Here is a 24,226-nt window from a genome sequence, read left to right as displayed (position 1 = left end):
TACCATAAATAAAACTGTTAGGGCCAGTTTTACAGTCACAGATTAAGCATAGTCCTAGACTAAATTCAATTTTTAATGGAGATTCTCCCGGACTAACTTAGTTTGTGTCTGTGAAACTGGCCCTTGAAGTCATAAAGCTTGCAAGTGGCCCTGCCAGGTGCATACCAGGAGCACATATCAGGCCCTGTAGTCACATGCTGGAGGCCTGGGGGGTGGGGTGGTGGCAGGGCTTGAGACAGATAGGGCCCCTCCAGACATTTGGGGCCCTTCCAGATGGCTGGGATATATCTAGACAGTTGGAGCCCTAGACACTCATACCTATGTCACCTATACCTAGAACCAGCTCTGTACATGGGTTTAATCTTCTTGTGTATTGATTTAATATGTGTATATATTGGTTTTTCATTAACACATCTATTGGTTTGATTGTCTTATAATCATAATTATTTATTTTGTTAATGTACTGGTTTACTATAATTATGTATTGGGTTGTCATTGGCACATAGGCTACTGTATATTGATTAGCCATTTGTGTTTGCATTAATTGTCATTGATGCGTATATTGGTTTGCCATTTGAACATCTCTTGGTTTGTAACTAACAATCAAGCTACATTTGTGGAATATGCTTTTGTCTTTGTTGTCATTTGTATACCCTGCCTGTGATTGGTGATTTAAAGAGTGAATTGCCATGGTAACACAGTGCAGAAGTCATCCAGCAGGAAGTTTTGCTCCTCAACACAGTAGGGCAGCCCTCTCTGCACAGGCCAGGAGTCATGACTGTCTAGATAGACTTCACTGCCTTGCCGATTGCTGATTGTGGGGAGTGGATAAAAAAGACAGCAGAAAAATAAAAATAAAACAAAAATGAATGACAGTGAGGTGTTTATGGTTAACATGTGAAGGTTTTCTAAAGACATCAATTAATTCCACCTGCCTAATCTTTTCTTTAAACACTGCACTGTCGACGCAACTGTTGCCTTCACTGCTTTCAACAGCTTTGGTGTGATCTTAAGGGTGTGCCCACCCTCTGCTAGTCCAAAAGCTTCTTCTTGACTGCCTACTGTAAAACCTTAGAGGAGCAGCTTAAGACAAATGGCTTTTTTCACAACTTAATTCAAAAACTAAGATGTATAAATTGATGGGTTACCTGGTATTTGTCTCCAGGCAGAATTTCACTGTCATTCTCTTGACTTCTTGTCTGCACCAGAATGTCAACCTGTAGTTCTGCTCGCCTGCCACCCAGCTTGGACATCACTGACGTAGCCTCAATACTTACAAGGAGATTTTCAAACCCAACGATAGCCTGTAAAACATTTTCCATAAATTTTTTAATGGCACTGCGGCAAAACCACCCCTGGAATAAATTAAGGTAATGCAGCCTGTCTTGAGGTAAAATGACATTGTTCCTCACAAGCAAGAGCCTGTGTTTGTGGATGAATTCAAACAGGTCAGCAAATAAGCGACAGAAATTCTGTCTTCCATCAACTGTTTGATCTGCGTGACATGATCTTCATTTTCTTAAGTCTTGCTGAATCCCCGAGAATAAATATGAAATTTGATAATAGATATGGACCTTCCTGCAACATCTGCATTGGCTGGTGATCCAGCCAAATGATCTGTGTGGCAGTAGGCTGCTGTGAACTGCCCTGGGGGTTCTGCAGAGCCCAGGTCATATGTGGAAGCCCTTTGACACCACTCGGGACATTGATGCTGGCATGCAACCCCACTCCATTGGCTCTGAGCTCTCTCATTGACTTGGAGTTGAAATGCTAGGTCTTCCCCACCCGGCTTAGAAGGTTGTAGACTTAGTCAACCGCAAGCGTTTTCCCTCGCACTGACAGCAGTGCTAGCTTCGGTTTATAAAAACAAAACAAAACAAAACAACGAAAAAAGCGGTTAAACTTGAAAAGTGCATTCTGGGATAGCTACTGTCCTTGGATTGAGCACATAATCTAACTGTGTGGCATGCAGTGATGGGGCACAATGAAGTTTCCTGCCACAACTTGAGGGAGGGAAATTGCACCCCCTGGTGGCAGTCCCTTCCACTCCCATGGCTACCGTCTTCTCTAACCTTTCTGTCTCTGTCCCCCCAACCCCCCCCCCCCCCCCCCCACGCCAGAATTTTTATTTATTCTGTTGCAGTAATGCTGTAGACTTTAACGTGGCCAATCAAAACACCAGCTCGATTGTACAGGATCTGTGTGTAGGTCTCATATTCCTTGGTTGACACATCACCATCAGTTATGAAGAATGAATATGGGGATTATTTTATCTTTTCTTCAGTTGTCATATTGTGAATTATTTGTGAATGACATATTTTCACGTGATTGGCTGCAGTTTATACATGCAAAAACAAAACATGGCATGAAATTCTTCATCTTCACTTGGGGATTCCCCATTTCCACATGTGACCTGTAGCTCTCATGTTTTTCATGTGAAAAGAAAACATGTGACTTAAAATAAATCCACTCTCATTTTATAAACGGGATTATTTTTATAGTACCCATGTGTGGTGGGTTTCTCATGTTGGGTGTTTCTCATGTGATTTTTTCATAAGGGAATGTGGCTGGCTGTGTTGAATTTGATTATCTCTGCCTCTTCCGCAGACCGATTGGTAGATTCCTGGTGGCTGAAAGCTGCTGGAAGTGGAACTGCTGTGCAGTCAAGGCGCCTGTCCCTGCATATTTTGTGTTTCGTACCGGCGTTGTGATTTATGAGTACTTTATGTTACCAGTTTTTTTTGGAAAGGATAAACTTGGCCTGCTGGGCCACATTGAATACAGTAAATACATGAGGTCCCTGTCTTTGTGGTGTCTTAGCCACTGGAATTTCATCAGCCATTACGGTCGGAAAGTGTAGGTCTTTGCATTTGTCGTGAGCTCACCTGCCAGCTCTTCATCTGACATGTCCTCGCCAGAATTTTGGCATGGGTTCCGCGCGCTGTTTTGAAAAAGGCATCGCTAGTGCATTTCATTGTTGAGAGTGGAGCTAACGTGTTAGCTAATTCCTAGGCATATACAGTGTTTCTGTAGCTAATGAAAACTCTGCTCTGTTTCCATCTGTGTGAAGTGTGTGGTGCGGTGCGTTGTTATGGTGAACACCTCAACCCATGTCTCTCTTTCACTCTTTGCCACTACTCTCTCTCCCTGATGCACACATACACATACAAATTCGCTAATACGCATGGGTACCACAAGTGAATATGAGATCATTTTGGGCCATGAATACTAGTAACTTTGCACTAGACTAAGCCCAAAAATGTTTGCAAAATGCAACTAAAAAGTGGTACTCAAATGTGATCATGGTCACGTTGTTTAATGATCTCTTCTGTCATTGACTGACAATGTTAGGTGAAAACACCCATATGGAGAATTTTTCTGAATTGACGGAATTAGTTACAAATATACTTTTGCCTTTTGAGTAAGAAGTGGAAATATTCCTTCAGCTGTACCTCCACGTTCCTCCAGTGGCATTAGTTTTCTTGTGCAAATCATTTGTAATTTGTCAGCTCAGAGATACCATTTTTTGAGGTGTGGCCTGTAGAGGGAGGGCTGTCATGTCAAGTTCTGATAGCCGTTAGAAATGTATCAGATGATTGGCTGAAACTTGACTGTTTTTTTAGCTGGTCAAGGTTGTAATACTTTGTGAGTGTCTCTGCAACTTCAATGAGTAATTATTTTGACTAGTTTGTTTCATTGTTTTGTATGTGCTGTGCATCTGCAGAGCCAGCCCATGCTGTCCATTTGCCATCCAAAATTGAAGAGGAATTCATGGCAGTGTAGGACTAAGGAAAGCTTTTATATCAGTTGTGATGGTTTTTTCTTGTAGAAAGAAATTAAATATGCAAATCATAATTGTCTATCCCATCTGATGATTTTTCTTTGGTCATAGATGTCCTATCAGTTGTGTGCAGTTTTCAGGGGATACCTTTGCTATCATTTAATCAAAGAAATTTATTTTGTAGCATGTACATGTACACCACCCATGCTCATTTTCTTTCCTTCCATGCTCCCTGTGTTAGGTCAACTGATTGTTTTTTAAACGTCACAGTTAGCCACTCAGCTGTACAATTAGTGACCTGACTCTGCTGTTCTGTGCCTAAAGTGCTGGGTTCACACTTGGTGATAATTCCCCCAATTATAAGACTGCAGTTGGGATGACTGGGGCCAGTAAGGCTGTCACTAATTAACCTCCAGGGCAAAAGAGCACAATACTGCATACATTCTGTTGGCAAGATTTTTTTCAAACTGAGTTGCCTAGTGTGAATTGGTCCAAGACTGACCCTGACAAAAGCCAGTGTGGTTTAAGCACAAGAGGAAGATGGACAGGAGTGAACAGTGAGTGCTGACCACTTTTTGGGCACTCTGAGTCCTTTGACCTTTTTGAACCATTCCAACCTTTTTGCATTTCTGCAGGATTTTGCAAAGTTTGATGCAAGACACTAAAAATCAGACTAGTGTGTCCTTGGGTGAAACACATAATCTGTTCCCAGTCACCTAGTGCACACCATCACAACGGCAGGGCGAGACTGATTTACCAGACCAGTCGACCAAATCGGAACTGTCTTTGTCATCCATTCCTGGAACAGTCACCAAGTATGAACCAATCTTTAAGGTGCCCTTGAAGGATGACAACTAAAATTCAAGTCCCTGCTTGATAGAATAAGGTATGATAAGAGTGATGAAAGGTTTTTTCATTCATAATTTTGCTGACAGCTGATTAGTTTATAGTTTGATAGCTTTCTGGGAATCTGCCACTACTTAGAAGTGCTCCTACCTTTTTTCCAATGGGCTGTACGCAGTAGTTTTATAATAATACCTGTGTAATTACATTGTAACTACAGATGTATATAGAGTGTAACCACAGTGTGTATACACCAGGGGTGTCAAACCCCGGTCCTGGAGAGCTGCAGTCTCTCCTGGTGATTAGTTTAAGTCTTTCATTGGCTAAAGAGTCCACACACCTTACTGCCAAGGCTGTACTTGGCTGCTGCCTAAAAGGAAAACACAAATACCTGCAGACCCTCCAAGACTGGAGTTTGACACTCCTGGTTTGCAAATTGTTCTCACAACTTGTAAAACCCGTTTACAGCTATATTTAAAAGTAGTTTAAATATAAAATAATTTAAATGTAGTTGCATTAAGTGCCCACAGTCCAACAAGCAAATTCGTTCTACTTATTTCTTTAACATTCAAATGTCGAAATGCGGCCAACTGCGCTCGCCTGTGGCACTGCTGGCCTTGCTGCTGGAGAATGTAAATAGCACTGTGTCTATCTCACTCTGCTGCTCTGAAGAACCGATTTAACAGCCAGGCTGACAGAAACGGAGTTGGCAGATTATTCATTCTGAATCTTTATCTACATTCTAAATTAAATTAGCCATTTCAGTAAAGGAGGGCTGTATAATGAGAAATGACACATAAGACCGACAGAAAGATTGAACGTGACATCCCACAACAGGGTGGATTTATTTTATTGTGCAGCTTTTAACAGATCTGAAGTCAATTTTTGATTGTTCCTTTCTTCCTAGAATATTATTTCACAATACTAATGTCGGAAGGCCATTAGATGTGTGTAAGCATGACATGTTTGAATCAATAGATGCCCTGTCTCTTTTGGTGTGGGTTGGGCCAGATGAAGTTAGGGCTGTATTATTAATGAGTATGGAGAGGTTAAGACAGGTGGGTGCAAGCACAAGGTGAAAGGTCGGGAGGAGAAGGTAGGCGTGTCTTGTCTTTAGAAGGCTCTGGCCATGCCACCGCTCATGCTGGCCATGCCCATACTGGCTCCGCCCATGACGCCCATGCCCATACTGGCTCCGCCCATGCCCATACTGGCTCCGCCCATGCCCATACTGGCTCCGCCCCCAATCATGGACATGCTGCTCCTGCCGTAGCCGAATGAGCTGGCGCCACCACCGGCGGAGGCGGCACTCATGGCGCCTCCACTGCTCATGGCCATGCCGCCTCCGTAGCCGAGCCCAGTTCCGCCTCCGACTCCGCCTCCGATTCCGGCCATGGACATGGTCATGCCGCCGACTCCGCTGACACCACCCCTGGCTCCAGCCACTGCTCCAGCCGCGGCTGCAAGCCCGCCTCCAATGGTGTCCACACTGTACACTGCGTCCACAGCGATGGAATAGACATGTCACCCTTCTAAATATCTGGGACAACCCGCAATCAGCACTACACCCCTGTTGTTTTTACTTTTTAATCAGGAAATATGTTGTCCTTCTGTTCATGAAAGGAAAATGTATGTTGCATCCTGAATTCAATGCTTAGCAAAAATGGTATGCTATGCTCCAGAATGCTCCCCCAAATTATCACAGGTATTATGTTGTTTGTAATCTGAAGTATGGGCAGTTTCAATCAGCATTGTACAAACAAAAATCCATTGATTCAGGTAATTCAGAATGAAGAGTACTCACTTCCATTAGCAGACTGAACGTGGATGGTCGCCGGGCCTCCGCCAGTGGATATTCTTTGGAGAGATTTGAAAGGGCTTTTTAGAACTTGTGCTCTTAGAGTTTAAGGGTTCATTATGTCAAAGAACTGTGCTTCATAACATAACTCAACACCAAATGTTTTTTTTACGTTTTTTTAATAACCAGGGTGTCCTGGCTTTTGTCTGGTTCCCTGCTAACCTGTCACCCTGCTCACCTGAACTCTTCTCCCTCCAGCAGCTTCCTGTAGGTGGCGATCTCAATGTCCAGGGCCAGCTTGACGTTCATCAGCTCCTGGTATTCGCGCACCTGGCGGGCCATGTCCTGCTTGGCTCTCATCAGGGCGTCCTCCAGCTCCTTGATGCGGAGCTTGGTCTCGTGTATCGCCTCCTCGCCACGGGTTGTCACGTCTGTCATTTGGACCTGCAGGCTCCCGTTCTTTTGGAAAGTGAATAAAGGAAATCTGGGTCCCGTTCACAGTTTGATTCCTGTCCTCATCTGACTTGTCAACTCATTGAAGATGGATGCACTTGCAGCAATGGTTGCCCACAGCTTTGAAATGCCAACTCTTTAGATTTGTCTTATTATAAAGATTTTCTTACCTGCGCCTTTGTGGACTCAATCTCTGTCTGTATACGGGTCATTGTGCGAGTCATTTCTGCCATCTCCACTTTGGAGGTCCTGAGATCCTCAACGAATTTGCCTGTCGTGGACTGTATCTGCTCAAACTTTATGGATGGGAGGAAGAAGTGGAATGTCTCAGAATCTCCAAGCACCATGTGCACTTCACAAAGGTTAAGACTGCCAAAAGAGACTGGCAACTTTCCCCAGCAGGATCTACTAACTGCCTCTCACCTTCTGCTGGTACCATGCCTCAGTCTCGGTACGACTGCGGTGGGCAATTTCCTCATACTGGGCGCGCACTTCGGCCACGAGAGACTCCATGTCAAGAGTGCGGCTGGTGTCCATCTCCACCACCACGGCTGTGTCCTTAATCTGGGATTGCAGCTCACGCAGCTCCTGTGATGAGAGAGAGCGATAGCTCACGGATTAGATAAATTAAGTGCAAGTTAATAAAAAATGTATTGGGATAATGTTTAAGAAAAGGCATGAATCTCTTTATACTAGTGGTGCCTTTTTGATTTGTAAATCCATAGGTGGAACTTACCTCTTCATAGACAGCCCTGAGGAAGTTAATTTGATCCTGAACACTGTCAACCTGCGACTCCAGGTCTACTTTGGTCATGTAGGCAATGTCAACATCCTGAGAGAGCAGAAGAGTTAGACTGATGTTTACATGGAATGGGGGGTGGGGGCGGGAGATTGCATTGATGGTGTCTTGTACCTGCTGTGTTCTTTGCTAAAAAAAAATTGCATCTGAATGCTCCTTACCTTCTTGAGTAGGACAAATTCATTTTCCACTAATGCTCTTTTGTTGATTTCTTCTTCATATCTGCAGAGGCAGTACACTTGTTTAGAGTTTTGCTTGATTAATGACACACATAATGTTGGCAACCATTTGAAATGCTCAACCTTGAACCAAAAGCAGCTAATGCTCAAAGAACAGATCTGTCTACTCACATCTTGGCAAACACTGGAAAGGTTCTTATTGTGTGGTTGAGAGGAATTCTTAGACTCACCTGGTCTTGTACTCATCCACCACGTTGTGCATGTTCTTCAGCTCTCCGTCCAGCTTGATCTTCTCATTCGTCAGGCTGTCGATCTGCCTGCGTACATTGTTGATGTAGGCCTCATACATAGTGTCGATGTTGGAGCGGGTGATGGTCTGGTCCTGGAGCAAGATCCATTTGGTCTCGAGCATCTTGTTCTGCTGCTCCAGGAAACGTACCTACGGGGGCCAAATGGACAAATCCATTTTGAAAAAAGACACTGAACTACTGAACAACAGGATTATTACTGCTTCTTGTTTTGGCGATAGGAATAGGGCATCATTTTTCGATTCGTCATAAAAAAATTTCTCATTATAACAGGGCTCGAGTCACTCCCTCAAAAAGGACTGGGAAGCGCATGATCTGGAAAATTCAATCATTTGCAAACTCCCATAGCTTCCCTCCCACCTATCCTCAGACACAGAGACTAGAGATAACCATTATGCATTTGGTTAGCAAAGCATAACCTCAGGGTCTTCTGCATGGAAAAGGCTTTGACTCTTGGGCAAATGTAATTTATATTTGTTAGTTAATATTACTTTCATTCCAGCCCCTTAATATTTCTTTCTGAGGCTTGATCTTTTACAATCTACCCTCTCAGTATTTCTAGTCAACGGCTGTGCAATTAGCTTGTGGTTCATTATGACAGAGATGCCAGGCAAACTTTGAGGAGTATTTGCACCTGGATGCTTGCTATTTTTTGGGATAGAAAATCTCTGTGGCAATAACATATTTATTTATCCTTGAACAGATTCCCTATCCTAAAATTGTATCTGTTTTTGGTCACTGCAACATCTGGATACTAATGAATCCTGCAGTCCTGATCAGTTGCGTGATGTTAAGGCATTCGTTACACGAAAAACTGGGACTGACCTTATCGATGAAGGTGGCAAAGCGATTGTTCAAGATCTTGATCTGGTCCTTCTCCAGGGTGCGGGTATTCTGGAAGGTGGGGTCAACCTCCAGGTTGAGGGGCATGAGCAGGGTGGGGTTGACTGTAACAGCGGAGATGGGGGGCGCGAACGAGCCAGGACCACCAAACCCTGGGCCACCGAACCCGGGACCTAAGGGTGAGGGGCCTTTAAACCCGGGGCCACCATACCCAGGGCCACCATACCCAGGGCCACCATACCCGGGGCCGCTCAAGCCGGGGCCACTGAACCCGGGGCCTCTTAACCCAGAAACCCCTCCCAGCCCAGCGCTCGCTCCCAACACACCACCGCTCCCGTAGAGTACACCACCATATCCGCCGCCGCCGACGCCGACACCACCACCACCACCAACGCCAACGCCAACGCCGTAGCCTCCGCCAACTGCAGCGCTGCCCGCTCTCATCCCGAACCCGCTGCTACTTCCAACTGCGACGGCTGAGCGTCTGGCACCCATGCCTATGCCACTGGAGCTGGTGACTCCGCTGTATGACCTGCTGGAGAAGTTCCTCAAACCAGCAGCACTGGAACTGGCAGAGTAGCCAGCACCATAACCACTGCTTAAGCCACTATAGCCACCGACCATTGATGCTCCGCTGCCGTATCTAAAGCCCGCGCTCATGGTGTGAGTTTGGTGCAGGTATCAGAAGGAAAAGAAGAGAAAGCTGCTGTTCACTTTGAGCGGCAAGACGAGAGAGCAAGAAGAGGACCAGCTCGCAAAGGACAGTCAAACCCCTCTTAGTGACAGTCCACAAGGGTGCCCACTTTAAATCTCTCTGGCTCTAGGAGGGGGGCCAGGACCTCACCTTTCATCTTTCAATGGCCCCACCCACCTCATTTACATGCTGCTGCTGTGTGGATCTGCGCATCCTGTGGGACAAGTGAAGAGTATAAACAGACAGGATCCAGCTTTCCTGGGGGTAGGGGGTGGGGAGTAGGGAGTAGGGAGTGGGGAGTCGGGTGTGGTGGGCGGGGTTGCATGAAGAACAGAGGGACCCTAAGGGAAGGGAGGAGTAGTAAAATCATACTGATAGCCCTATTCAGTTCTCACCATGCAGCCAGAGCATCCACAAAGTACCCCAGCATCTGAGGGTTGTCTGTGCAGTTCTCAGTGGCTCCACTAGATGGCTCTCATTCTAACTCAGGCTTTATATACCTCTTAACCACATGCTAACAAAAAACTAAAAGCAATTTGATGGTAATGCCCCACAATGTCCTGCCCAAGATTATGGGAACCTGTGCATATTCCATGGGTTCAAAGGACACCACATATGATAATGTGGATGTATTGAATTAATTCACTATACTGTTTTTTTATGCTATGTACATAAAATGTCATCTTGAAGTTTACTATGAACTGTGCTAGCTATACTATGAGCATCAATAGAAGGAATTTCTATTGCTTTGCATTTGAGGAGTAGCTAGCTAAATTGTCACACAAATAATTGATCAAAAAGGTAGCCAGCTACCCAGCTTGTTACAAATATATAGTTAGACCTTTGGTAAATGAAAATCAACATCGCAAGAATTATTTAAAACTGTATGTTTTCAATGTTTAAAAAAAAAAAAAAATGCAGTACCGTTCGTTATGATGACTTAATGTATGATTTCCTATTACAGAGCTGTCTTTTTCACAATAAAACAGTGAAACAGTGAGCTACATGAGTTTCAGAAAGTAGTTAACTCATTTTCTGGTGGACAGCAGTGATGGCTCCTGGTAATACTGCCAGATGGCCTAAGCTGCATGCAACCTGCCCTTGAACAATTACTATTCTACTTGAAGTGACAGTGAGGCAGAAGATGATGGCCTTTCCTCTGGACTGAGCAGAATCAGTGCCACGATGGGAACATTGCACTGTAGGAGAATTTTTCAGTGTCTATAGCCGATAGCCTAGTGGCTTGATGGCAACCCGCAATCAACAATCTTTTTACTTACTCGAGGCTACAGTTTCACTGTAAATAAAACTAATATGCCATGTTATTTAGTGCACAATCTCGTTTTGTTCTTCCAAAATTTTTTGAAATGTGTGATTAATTTTCAAAGATGAGGGCTTAAAAATATGGTTTGATTTAACTCACAGTTGGTTACCAGCTATTGAGTACATTGCCTATTGATGGATCAAAAGCTTCTGTTTTTTTTTACCCAATTCCAGCATTAAAAAACCTCATTAATTTATCTCTGATAGATCTTACAGCTCATACCTCAGGCTTCACCCTTGCCCTGAGGGTATAGGTGGTAATGTGTTTATGTTGTGGTAAGGGAGCTATTCTACTGTATACAGTATGTGTCAGGAAATGTGGTTCCCCCGCTAGGCTGCACCTTGCCAAGTAACAGCGGTTTTGTCGCACAGTGACTCTATTGATACCAATTCCCCAATACTCAACTGGAATAATGGCAGTGGTGGCATGTCAGAGTGGGTCCACGGTCCACCCTCAGCCCCTCCCTACCTGCTTAAGATATCAGTTTCTAAACTGCACTGGCACACTGAATGAGCAGGCAGTGTCGCAACAGAGAGGCACTGGTGAGAATCTGCAACAATCACAGGAATAGGAAATTCATCTAAAGCCATGCATAACAAATTCCGGACAATCATGGTCTTAGGGATTAATGGGCACTGCAGAGTGATTCCGTCACAGCGTCATCGGTGCTTGACGATCTTATTATCTAGGCGTGTGGGTGGGGCAGTTTTTATTTTGTACACCCAAATTCCTTTCCCGCAAAATACCTGTGCTAGCAAAATAAATCAATTTAGCATGTTTTGCCCAAGACATCGCTTTGGGTTCCAAGACATTCATGAGTTGGAAGGAAGCCTTGGTAGGGAGAGCGCCACCCTTTTTTAAAGTCCTATATCTGCATCAAAGACCCCTTTTGCTGAATTATAACCCTTTAGTTGAACCTTGAGTTTGAATTGCATGAGCGTTGCAATAGGGACCTCAACCTTCCAAAACTTTTCCGTGTTAGACTTAACATCCGCAACATATTTATTAATGTAAAATGAAATTATTGATGCTTTGTAAAACATTTTTAACTGATGAGGATAAAGTAACCTTTTAAATAGGCTGATTAACTATCGAGTCATTTGGAAGATCGTCGTTATGTCCGTCCCATTAACGTTTATCCTCCTGTTTGTTGCACCTACAGCCACACTTCAGCTTTAACAACAAAAAAATAGGAGTGTCCAAGATAATGTGACTCAACGGTACATCGATCAGAAAAATGTCACATTCATACTGATCCTCATTAAGGTAATCCTTGGGTGTGGCGTGTAGTTGTGTCCAATAAACTCTGATCGTGCTAGGTCAGGTCTTGAGCGCAATAGCTCTATGGAGACATGTAAGGTCTTTATATGAGAGTAAAGGCAATGATTTTTCCCTTCCCCATTCAAAGATATAGTAAGCATTAAAACAGTTTGATGCATTAAGCTTTTAATATGTACTGTATAGTATTTAACAATAATAAAAAAATAAATATTTTTAAATAAATCTTACTCTATAATGTAACACTTTCCATTGACATTCTCACCAGAGAAAATAAACAGATCTTTCCACCTGGTTAGTGTGCTTGCAGACATACGTTAAGAAAACATTTAAATTCCATATTTGAGTGTGTGTCAATCAAAATTTTAATAAGGGTGGGTCACAGAAAAAGTGTTAGGCAGGTTGTGGGCTCAGAGTTTGGGAACCACTGCCTTAGACGTTTCATTTAACGGCCTATTAGCATAAAAACTCTTCGGCAAATTCTGTTTCTGTGATGCTCAAACACGTTAGGCAATGGCATTTCAACGGTAATTGAAAACTTGGGGTTCTGAGAGGAGAGATTTGGCCGAGAGCACAAAAACACTCTTGTGCCTCAAGTGTAGTTAGATCAGCATCACCTCGCCTTTTGGCTTTCCTTCACATGGCCCACTGATCCAAACTAATAATCATAGCAATGAGGACCAAAAAAATTATGTTAAAATAACCGCATGCCACCCATGGAAAGGTATGTGAAATGTATTGGCCACTTTTGGCACACCTACATGTCGTTGTGTAATTGCTTCTTAGGGCAATTTCTTAAGGTGTTTAATAACAAAAAAGGTCAGATGGTTTTTACAGTATGGTTGGATTTAGGGGTGCAGCAAGTATGGGCTTGAGGTGAAGAGTTGATGTTTGTCAGAATTGCAGTAATAGTCAGTGAATTTCAATGTGTCAAATTCAACCCCAGAAGTAACTTTAGTAACAAATAGTGGGTATATCTTGAAGATATGTAACAGCACATTGCCTGAAACTAGTAATAACCCCTTTCATCTGAGATTTAAGTAAAGGGGATAGGTGGGCACTACTGCCTCCTGGGTGATGCGTGGCAGCCTTTTTGTGACATCTCGCTTCCCATTGGGGGGAGTTACTAATGAACTTCATGTAGGGCTTATTAGACAGACCACTGATGTGTCAGATTCAGACTGCCAGACTGTGAATTTTATCATGATCCCAGAAAACCCCTTTACTATCTGCAGTCAGTGCCATGGAATCTTTGATGACCATATACCACATGTGCAACACCATCTGCACTCTTTTCCTGTACAAAGTCCCCCATGGCAACATTAAGAGACATGTGAAGTAATAGGATTTAATCAACAGTGCAAAAAGAATTGTCATTATTTTCATATGTCAGAGCACAAAAAAACTACAGAACACAAGCTCTGAGCATAGAGGGGAGGTAAGAATTGGCGATACTAATGAATAGAACTGTTATACTTGGCAGAATTTTGTGCGTTGGAATGTCGCAACTCATCGGTTTTACATTTAACAGCTCCTTTGATCCCTTCCCAGAATGCACTACCGCAAAAAAACAAAAAAGGGAGTGGGGCGGCTGCTTTCGCCTGTTCTCACGGTGCACATGTGTATGCATGTAGTTAAGGTGTGCTGATTGATGGCAGCGATTTGACTATTTTGCATTCAGCGCACGTGTGCATGCTATTTAATCTGAGTATTCAAATGAATATTTTAAATGTATTGCAGGGCTTGCAGGTTTTATGCGGTCTGGCTTCAGAGCACTGCAATTATTTATTACAGAGAAGTGTGGGCCATTCTGTGTTGCATATACAGTACATCACACAGCAGGCAGTAAAGTGAGGGCATCTGTCAGCATTGTATACGCTCTGTATAATTGAGCGTTTTTGTTCATATTTAACTAACCCTGAGAGCTACAATCCTCCTCTGCGTGCACTGTCTCTAGTCTGTCTAGTCTAGTCTCGTCTCACATGGTACAACTTCACAATGTCCACCTCCTAGCCCATGGATCTGCAACCCTGGTCCTGGAGAGCCTCAAGCTCTGCTGGTTTTTGTTTTCACCTTAAAATCAGCACCCAGTTCAGACCCAAGTAATCAGGTTAAGTGAGTTAACTGTGTAATGAACTGCTATAATTGATGAAGTGAAGGGTAGCAAAAAAAACTAGCAGACCCTGTGGCTCTCCAGGACCAGGGTTGCAGACTCCTCTCCTGGCCTGTTATATCCACCTCACACCCTACCATACCCACCTCCTCACCTCATAGCCATGACACCCCCCTTAAACCCAACCATACCCTCCTCATAGCCAACCACACTCACCTCATACCCCACCATTTCCACCCCAAAGCCTACCCTCCCCACCATTCTCACCTCAAAACCTATATCCCTGCCTCATAGCCAACCACATTGACCTCATACCCCATGATTCCCACCTCATAGCCCACTGTAGACCACTCCCTATACATGAATTTATTCAGTGAGCTGTTGCATACAATAATTTAAATGCTTTACCGTTTTCCTGTTATGTTGTACAATTTTACAGGTGTATCTCTGGACCTGTGTGAGACATTCTGATGTGTGAATAGGGCTTTGGGACAAAGGGCTTCTGTGCATCAACCAGGTGGGTGCTACACATGGGTGATGGTTGAGGTGTAAAATGGTGAAAAAATATGAATGAAATCCATTGTTATTAGCTATAAACTATAGGCATTGTTATTTTGCTATTTGAGGGGCTAATGTCCTAAAATGAACTAAAGAGGAACAGAAGTGCGCATGGAGCACATGTTGTTAAAACACACATCTGACAACAGTTTTATTGACTGAGTGGTTGACAGACATCATGGAGGATGTTTGCTTTGTTGACACTTGGCAGTGTTTGTGCTTGTACTGGTTCTGGAAGTGGCAGGTCACCTCTGAACACCACTGGAAAGCCTTGCACATTTCACACCTTTGAAAGATGCAGCACACTGGGTGTGGTATCCTTTTACCATACTTTCTCAGGTTGTGCAATGTATCTTTTACACATGGGTTGAAAGTCCAGGGGTCAGAAAGTAGTCCTTTCACCTAATGGGTAGAAGACATGTTTTTCTTCCACCCATTAACTCAGCCAGCTGATTTCCCTAATTGTACCTCCTGGTTGAAGAATTGTAACAAATTATTATGGTGTACTTTAATTTTCTGAACCTGGATTTTCCACCACTGCTTTTACATTGCAGTACATTGCATGCATTAAGCAGATATTCTTATCTAGAGTGAAGGTTTCGCTCATTTGCCGTTGTTGGATGGTTCAGCATTTGGAGGACTGAGAACCTCTTGGCAGAACCCTGTGGCAGAACCCCTTTACAGAACCCTTGGAGAACTTCTGAATGTAAATAGAGTTTAGACCACTCTTACCAAAAACCCCTAACAGAATCCCTTACCACGCTGAAATTTTGAAACAGTTCCACACCCAGAGAGCAACACAATGGCATTCATATTTAGCTATTTTTGCCGTGAATCTTTGTGCCTCTTTGCCTGTAGATTAAAGAAATTAAATGAGGGTTATCACTGCTTGAATTACCTCCCTGTGATCCTCTCACATTAGTTTTCTGCTGAAGTGGACAGGATTTGGTGCTGAGCAGAATGGTGTGGAGTACACATCATGAGCTGTTCATTTTGACAACATCAGAGATCAAACGTCTACTCCCAAATGCAGTTAATGCAGTGGCGCTAGCAAATTCCAGTGGTTTTTGCACACAAAGTATTTTAAAACTAGCATGTTTATGTTATTGCCATTACCACTGCTTATCCATGACTCTTGCGAACAACTGATGAGTATTTCGTATTCTTATTGAAACCTATAAGCTCATTCTACCAACACTGTTGGTAACCATGAAGGGTCCGATCCCAGACAGCTCATTTGTTATTCTGTGCTTGCATGTGCGCATTCTCCTGCTTTGCATCTCTAGCGCTAGCATTTGCAGACCCTACTGTGGCGTCGTCGCAACTCGCGGCTCCAAAACTCAGCACCTCCAACTCCGCAGGCCTACAGCTAAAATGAGCATCTCAAACTGTTTATGGCTAACAGCTGCATCAAGGTTTTTTGTGCCCTTGGAAATGGCGAAATGTATTTCATTGCAGCATCTCTTAGGAATAAAAATAGTTAGCAATTATTTTCTTCGCCTCACCCCCATTTCCGAATGCTTCACACAGTAGTGCTATCAACGAAGTATGTGCATTTCTTTGGTACGCTGTTTATTTAGGAGAGGAATGTGTGAAAGACAACGCCCCATTTCCCCATTCCAATGCATCAGTTTAGTGTCATATCAGCAAGGGGCCGAGAGAAACTCTTTCAGGGCCACGGTGGAATGTCCCACTGAGGTATATCTGTTTCTGCTAAATTGAGTGTAATGGCACCCTAATGTGTCTGATGATGGGGGATCCACCCACACTGATAACGGGGGAGTATGGTCCGACATTAAAACAATACTGGGCTCATGCCACACAGCTGCGCTTAGTTCTCACAAACACAAACGCGCACGCACACAGTTTGTGCTCCCCTAGAGCATATCTGCGAGGGTGGGTCCAATGATTTGTCAGCGCACACAGGTGATTATAGCCTCCGCCCAAAAGAGATTTGAGTTAGTGAATGGAAATGTTGACTCAAAGAAAGCAAAAAGAGTTGGGGGGGGGTGTGGGGGGGTGGGAGGGGACATGCACTGGAAGTGTAGCACAAAAGATCGGTGTAACTGGGCTCTTGCAGCATTGCCCCAGTAAGGAGGGATTCCGGTAGGCTCCTCATGCTCCGGGAAGCCCCTCCGGATGATCAGGCAAGCATGGTGCGTGTGCTTGCATGCAGCTTCTGGGGTTGCAATGTGCACACGACAAAAGGCATTTCACCTTGGGTATGAAACTGAGGGGCAAAAAAAAAAGTTTCTGCCAAAAACTTAAAATGGCACTGCAGCCTGGGAAGCTCACAACAGAAGAAATGGAAAGCAAATGTGCTGGAGCCACCCATGCTTCAGGGCCTTTTCTGCATTACAAAATTTGCATTTTTAAAAAGTTTTATTGCCATATTTGCGACTGTATCTAGTTTTCACTCCTCCCTTGGCTCCACCGCTCGTTAACGGGCGATGCTATGCAAACTCTGCCTTCAGCTCTCTTTCACATGAGTCTATAAGGCTCTTGTCTTCCTCTCAACAGGAGGTTCATCTGAGGCCTTAGTTAGAGTAAGTCTATACACCATTAAGATTACATGCCATCTGTTTCTTGTGCCCTTTCACTGCATTTTTTAAAGGTTTATCTCAATGCAAAAATGCACACATATACACTTGCATGCACACTCACACAAGCACATGTATACACCTGAATGCACGCGCACACATGTTCATGTAAGCATGCAGAAACACATGCGTGCATACACACTCAAATGCACATGTGTGCACATAAATGCATGCTTGCACACACATGCACATATACGGTATGCAATGCATGCATGTTCACACATGTATATGTACATGCAGTCACATGCACAATGCAAACAACTGTGCGTGTACATGCACACATATGTGCATACAGGCATGAACACATGCATACTGTTCAAATAGTACATTGTACCTTGCCACTCAGTGACCATGCCAAAACATTACATACACACAGCTTAGCAGTGCACACTCTTATGTAATATAGCACTGCTATGGCTAACCCCAGTAGCCATGAAATAATGTGTGTCCATCTGCACTGTGATTTCTTTCTCCTATTTAATAATGCCCCCTCATGATGTGTCAAGGGGCCTGTAATCTTACTACCGAATGACCTGAGGTGGAACAGAAGGTTCAGAAGGTAGCCAGGTTCAGAAAGTCAAAGTCCTCCCCAGTATTTTCTTCCAGTCACCTATATTTGCTAATTAGCACAATTCTTCAGCCAGTAAGTAGAACTAATTAGTGACTAATCCATGGGTATAAGAAATGCATGGCAGTTACTATTACTTTTTGACCTTTGATCTTTCCACGTCTGCCTATGGCAGCGGTAACACCTGAGTTACATTGGCTGAGGGCAGGCTTTAGGGGAAAGCCAATGGCAGAGCCTGACAAAATCAAAAAAGGCTCACAAAGAACAGTCCTTCATCAACCTTTAGCTGCTCCTGTACGGCGGAGCGCTACTGTTGTTTAAAACTCAATAGTTTCTGCCTGAGCCTGGATCAACATTCAGCCTGGCATCCCTGTGCCCTTCACCTCTTATTCCAGTGTTGAAAATAAACCTTCAAAGGGCTGCCAGATGGATCCTGCCAAGCAGGTGTTTTAGCAGGTGGGCACAGGGTGCAGCCATCTTGCATCAAGCTAGGTTGTGACATCACTGGCTTGGTTTGTCTCTGCTACTCAGTGTTATTCCTGCTGCTGGCTGACTTTATTTCATCTTGATGAATCGTGAGGAAAAAACAAAACTAAAACACTTGGATAGAATTTTGTATTGCCCCAGGATTCTCAAATGAGTGTTACTGAACAAAAAGTGTTGATTCATTTGAAAAGAAATTGAATCCTGGCACCGTGTGCATTCCGTGATATAGACTTTTCCTTACAATTCTAATTTGTAGCAAGCCACTTCTATTTCAACAATCACTGCCTTTTTCTTAATTTTACTGGGCTGCTGGGCTAATCTTAAGCTGTCTAAGTGATTTTGTCATCATAATGTTTGATAAGGAAAGTTTCTGAAGAAAGCTTTAACTACAACACTATGTAAGAATGAAATAATCAGGAAATGATTGCACGTAAACAGTGGCGTTTTTGTTGAGTGCCATGTTGTATGAAATCTTGATCTTGATTAAGAGTGACTGGTGGATCCAGAGGAGGATAACAGGGTTCCAGGTCAACCCCACTCAGACTGTGGTGGACCCCCAACAGATCAACTGAGCGGATTCTTACTGGGTGTGCATGTAAGGCAACAAGTTTATTTATACAGGCAGATGCAAAAGTGTAAATATGTGACATTTCCAAGGACATTTTTGGATAATACCCACCCGCACCCTGTTGGACAGTGCTGTTGCTCTCCCCAGTTGACAATTCGTTGGGAGTTACCTCAGTACTCAAACCATCTCACGATTCGCTTGAGACGATTGGCTGAAATGATGGGCGCGGCGAATTGGAAAGAGCCGTCCGGATGATTTAAAGACTATTGAATCCCGACAGTATCAGCAAGGCCCTGCATGCAGCGCCAGACTGGGACCATCAATCACTGCGCTGGAATTCTGCCAGTTTTGACGTCGCCTGTCACGGTTTTGCCCCTGCTGAGCTCACAGTCAAGAGAGAGCAAACACTTTGATGGCAGGTTAAGACAAAGAGGAGAGTGTATGAAAACCACACACACACACGCATTTGAAAACAGATGAGTAAGCCTGCGTTCTTTCTGCCAGTGTGTCACACCCAGTCACTTCAGGTCATTCGCTGGCACGCAGTTAATCCGCTCAGAAAAGGGATGAAGGGAAAAAAAAAAGAAAGTATCACCTTTGTGAGAGGAAGACATTGTGAGAGAGAGAGTGCATAACAGCTTACCTTTCATGCGGTCTGTTCGTTCCCATTTTATTCGCCACGAGAGGCCAGCCGTGCAGCCCGCCTGGACAGTTTTGAGCCAAGCACTTTGTGTCACAGTACTTGTGACTTGTGCAGACCAACTAAGTGGAGCCACTTTAATGAAAACAGTGACGGTGACAAATGGTGACCGAAAAGGTCACGTGGGCACCCGCCGAACTGGCACACCTTTTTCCACTGAGCGGGGCACAAAGGAAGAAAATTCCCTCCGGTGTGTCAATTCCATAAGGCTTCGTATAATTCTGCCCTTTTGCACAAAACATCTCAAAACCTGTTTTGCTGAGCTTATAATTAAATCTGATCTACAAAGAATTTAAGGGGAGGGTCCAATGGGAAATTTTGTAGGTAAGGCGGAGGTCAGGAGCTCATGGGCATAAAATGTCAAGAAAAGCCCAAATAAGATGATATTTTTTAGGGGGAGTGGGGTAGGGAGTGTTATTGTGTAAATATTGTGTTACTCTCCATCTATAAATAACATTTAAGCCACTGAAGACTCTGGCACCTCATCCCCTTATCCACCCAATCAACTGCTTACTTGCTTACCTTTTGCACCACTGGACCTCTCTTTGGTGCCTTGCACAGTCATTCTTTTAAAGAGTTCATTTTGATCACCGAACCAGTTTTGCATTCCCTGAACTCAAACGCTTGGTGTTTATTTTTCCTCCAAAAAAAGAGAACCGGCTTCATTATCTGCGGGGGCACATGTTGACTGATCCCCTCTGCTGAAGGAGGCGGTTTCATCGCCCCTGGGCTGGTATCCTTCCGCTCCAGGGCCAAACCTGGGCCTTTTCACCTTTTCTCTGACAGTTCTCTCTCCAGAGTGGAAGACTGCACACAGTGAAATAATCAAATTATGTTCATGCACTGCACATGACTACCGAGATGGCAATCGAGGAGATTGAGTCAGTGACTGTGATATGTGATATCTATTCATATGCAAAACAATAGGAATAACTGTTACATAATCAGGACTGTACCTTATCGGACCCGTGTTTTGTAGTTGTTCCAATGACCTTCGGTATAAACTTATTGTACGTTGATTTGGATAAAAGTGTCTGGCAAATAAATGTAATGTAATAGACATTGTAATTTTGTTTGGGGAATTGGAACAGGAGATAAACTGTCTACTACCACCATATCATATGTATGACAGTCAGGAAAATTGGAAGTGTTCAGCTTCTGTCTCAGGGAGATGAGCACAAAAATGGCTCTTTGGTGCTTATATTTGGGGTCCTATGCTCAATGTGCACCACAAAAATCAAACATACTTTGGGACGACGAGGGAGAACACGGAGAACCTGCCCTGCGTGCCACTTCTGAGCCGACAGTGTCCAAGCGGCCTTCGGTTTTCATTGTTAGTGGTATCGATTTCTTTCCAGTCGGCGGACTGGAAAGAAACAGCTGCCAACGAGGACATGGTCCAGTCGGCTTTCCCAGAACAGCTGCCAACGAGGACACAGTGAGAGGCTTACCCACGGAGCTAATTAGCGCAGTTCCCACAGGGCTGACAGCTGCGGAGGTGAGAGTGTGTCACGCCCTGTCACTCAGGGTGAGTGTCGTTTTTCAGGTGTTCGGTCTAGCGAAGGCATGAGCACAGAAGAAGGCATGATTCACTTTTGGGGAAGACTGTGTGTCACACCCCACTCTTTTTCTTTGTGAGGTCACACTTGTTTGTGTGCCCGTGAGTGAGTGTGTTTACACATGCGGTGTGATAGATGTTTGCATTCAGCTACAAGTTCTATACATAAATATGTTAGTGTGATAATGGTATGGTAAGCATAGAGTGAAATTTGTTATTTGTGCTGTATGCTTTAGGTATTTGGATTTGAGATCAGAAGATGAATATGAAACAATGAGCAGACAATCATATTTTATTTCATGGTACTTACATTCGTGTATGTCTTACCAGTTTACAGAAATGCCTGTTTTTGTGCTGAGTTCCCCATTTTCAGCTGTGCAAAATTAAGTTATCCGATGACTGACAGATGCTACCTGTTGCTGAATTGTTTCCTTTTGTATAGATTGTTTAGGCACAAAAGAGTAGTGAGAGTCTGGTCTTGGTTCCAGCCTTTGCTTTCATTTGTGGTGATTCCATTAGGAGTGATAAGGGATACATAATTAAAGACTAACTATGGCTGAAAAACAGCTATAAGCTGAGAGAGCAGAATAATTCTTTAAGATGGACAGCTCAGAAACTGGGTATATCAAATACAGCAGTTTGGAAAGTCATGAAAAAGAAAGAAAGCACTGAAATGAACACCATGCAAGTTGGCCAAGGACTCCTGAGAGCTATAAAGAAAAACCTTAAAACAATGGTCAGTGACATCACCAGTAGTCTCCAGATGGCAGGGGTGAAAATATTACAAGCCACCATACGCAGAAGACTTTGAGAGCAGAATTATGGAGGGTACACTGCAAGATGCAAACCTCTCATCAGCAGCAAGAATCAAAAGGCCAGATTAGAGTTTTATGGACTTGTGAGACTAAAATAAACCCCTACCCAAACGATGGAAAGCCGAAAGTGTGAAGAAACCTAGGAACAGCCTATGATCCAAAGCATACCACCTCATCTGTGGAATATGGAGGAAGTAGTGTTATGGCCTGGGCTTGTATGTTTTCTTCTTGAACGCACTCACTTGTCTTTATTGATGATGCAATGGAGGATGGCAGCAGTTGGATATATTCGGAAGTGTACTGACAGATTTCCTCTGGCTCTGTACAAAGGAATTCCTCAAACCTCATTGGACGACACTTCATCCTGCAATGACAATGACCCCAAACACACTGTCTATGCAAGTAAACCATTCGTCAGTGGGAAAAGTGAAACGTTTTGGACTGGCCAAGTCAGTCATTTGTTTTAAATCAAATCAAGCATGCAATTGCTGAAGAGAAGACTGCAGGCAGAACCCCTGTGAAATAAATATAAACTTTATTTAAAGTGGCTGTAGTGAAGGCCGGAAAAAACATTTACAAAGAAGATACCACACATATGGTGATATCAGTGGGTCATAGGCTTGATGCAGTTATTGCATTTAAGGGCTGTGCTACAAAATATTTGACTTTATTGCTTTGATTTACTTTTAAACGTATCCGATAATTTTATTTATATGTAGCATTGAATGGAAATGTGTTACTCACAACTTTGAGAAGTAGTTTATTCATTGATTTATTGTGGCAAGACTTCTGAGCTTAATGATTCTCTCTTGAGTGGGAAAAATTTGAAAGTGTGAAGCTGTGTGACAGCTCTTTGATCAAACTGTAAAGCCGTCGAAACTTGGCAGAGGCTTTCACAGTTCCTCAGTGAGGAAATTCTGGCAAAGAGCACCTGCAGCTCTCCCCTTAGCTAAAATGTAAATTGCAAAATATGATGGGGCCTTGTCAGATCCAGTTCTGCTGGAGAAAACTGAGATAAAGCCACACTGTCATTAAGCCACACCCACTCGCTCCCTTCCAGCCATTTGGCACGGACGAAAACAGAAGCAGGGCTCCAAAATGGCTCCAGGCTAATGGCCCACCCAATATGTGTGAGTGCAGGTGGATTTAGGGTACGCTTTGTGTTCTCTGCGCATTACTGGTCTGCTGTTAGGTGGTGCACAGGTAGTCACCCCTTTGTCCATGCATTGAATAGGCGGAATGCCGTGTTCCGTGAGAAAGAGTCACTCAAGAAAGAGGCCAACAAATTCTCTCTGCGCACCGTTCCAGGACTGCGCAGACTCAGCCTGCTTTCCCGCAGCCAACTGCTCTCTCATTGCTCCCTCCTCGTCCGAACTGCCAAGATAGTGTCAATGCGTAAGCCTTTCTGTCACACCTCACTTTTCCTGGAATAAACTGCCTTTATTTTCATAAACATGGAGGCAGCTGTGATGGCTATGCTAACGAGCCTCGCCCTGACAATGCAATAAAAGTCCACTGCTGAAAACGTGGGGTGAATATGTTTTGAATTCCTGCTGCATTTCTCTTAATATGTCTTCTGTGTTAATCTCATCTTATTGATTATGACAGTATAATCAATTGCTGTTTTATATATATATATATATATATATAAATTTGGCACCCTATGTGGGGCTATACATATCCAATTTCTCCCCAAATTTGGAATTTCCAATTGTCTGCAACTGCATCCACGTTCATGCGCCATACCCGCTACCAATTCGGGAAAGTGTGGACGTCCCCGGTTCTCCAATGAAACGCACAGTGTCACCAGAAGCTTCTTTTCACATCGTAGACTACAACAAAGCTTGCATAGAGTGGATTCAGAGGAAGACCTTTCATATGCAGCTTTAACATGCAGTCAACAGTCATCCGATTGACCAGCAGGGGTCGCTAGATTGCGATGAAACGCAGACCACTAACG

At 43.7% G+C, this 24,226-nt stretch overlaps 1 protein-coding gene across 1 annotated transcript; it reads right to left on the bottom strand.

Moving 5' to 3' along the window:
• Positions 1–5,438: 5,438 nt before the first annotated feature.
• LOC118208647 (keratin, type II cytoskeletal cochleal-like) lies at positions 5,439–9,814 on the bottom strand. The gene is made up of 9 exons (XM_035383521.1): positions 8,987–9,814; positions 8,084–8,292; positions 7,836–7,896; positions 7,612–7,707; positions 7,299–7,463; positions 7,046–7,171; positions 6,661–6,881; positions 6,429–6,481; positions 5,439–6,120 (listed from the first exon to the last, which is right to left on the bottom strand). The coding sequence occupies exons 1-9, from the start codon at positions 9,662–9,664 to the stop codon at positions 5,738–5,740; spliced, it is 1,992 nt and encodes a 663-aa protein (XP_035239412.1). The 5' UTR covers positions 9,665–9,814; the 3' UTR covers positions 5,439–5,737.
• Positions 9,815–24,226: the final 14,412 nt, after the last annotated feature.

Source organism: Anguilla anguilla, chromosome 11 (assembly GCF_013347855.1).
Source record: "Anguilla anguilla isolate fAngAng1 chromosome 11, fAngAng1.pri, whole genome shotgun sequence".
NCBI lineage: Eukaryota > Metazoa > Chordata > Actinopteri > Anguilliformes > Anguillidae > Anguilla > Anguilla anguilla.
Note: the sequence above shows the minus strand (reverse complement) of the source record. Positions and strands in the feature narration are given on the sequence as shown.

Bases quoted from the DNA above. Each gene is read 5' to 3' on its own strand.
- LOC118208647 (XM_035383521.1), bottom strand. From the start codon at position 9,664: ATGAGCGCGGGCTTTAGATACGGCAGCGGAGCATCAATGGTCGGTGGC. The intron at 7,708-7,835 runs GTAAGGAGCATT...CTGCTCTCTCAG, and splicing joins AATTTGTCCTACTCAAGAAG to GATGTTGACATTGCCTACAT. The intron at 6,121-6,428 runs GTGAGTACTCTT...CTGTGGACGCAG, and splicing joins CGTTCAGTCTGCTAATGGAA to TGTACAGTGTGGACACCATT.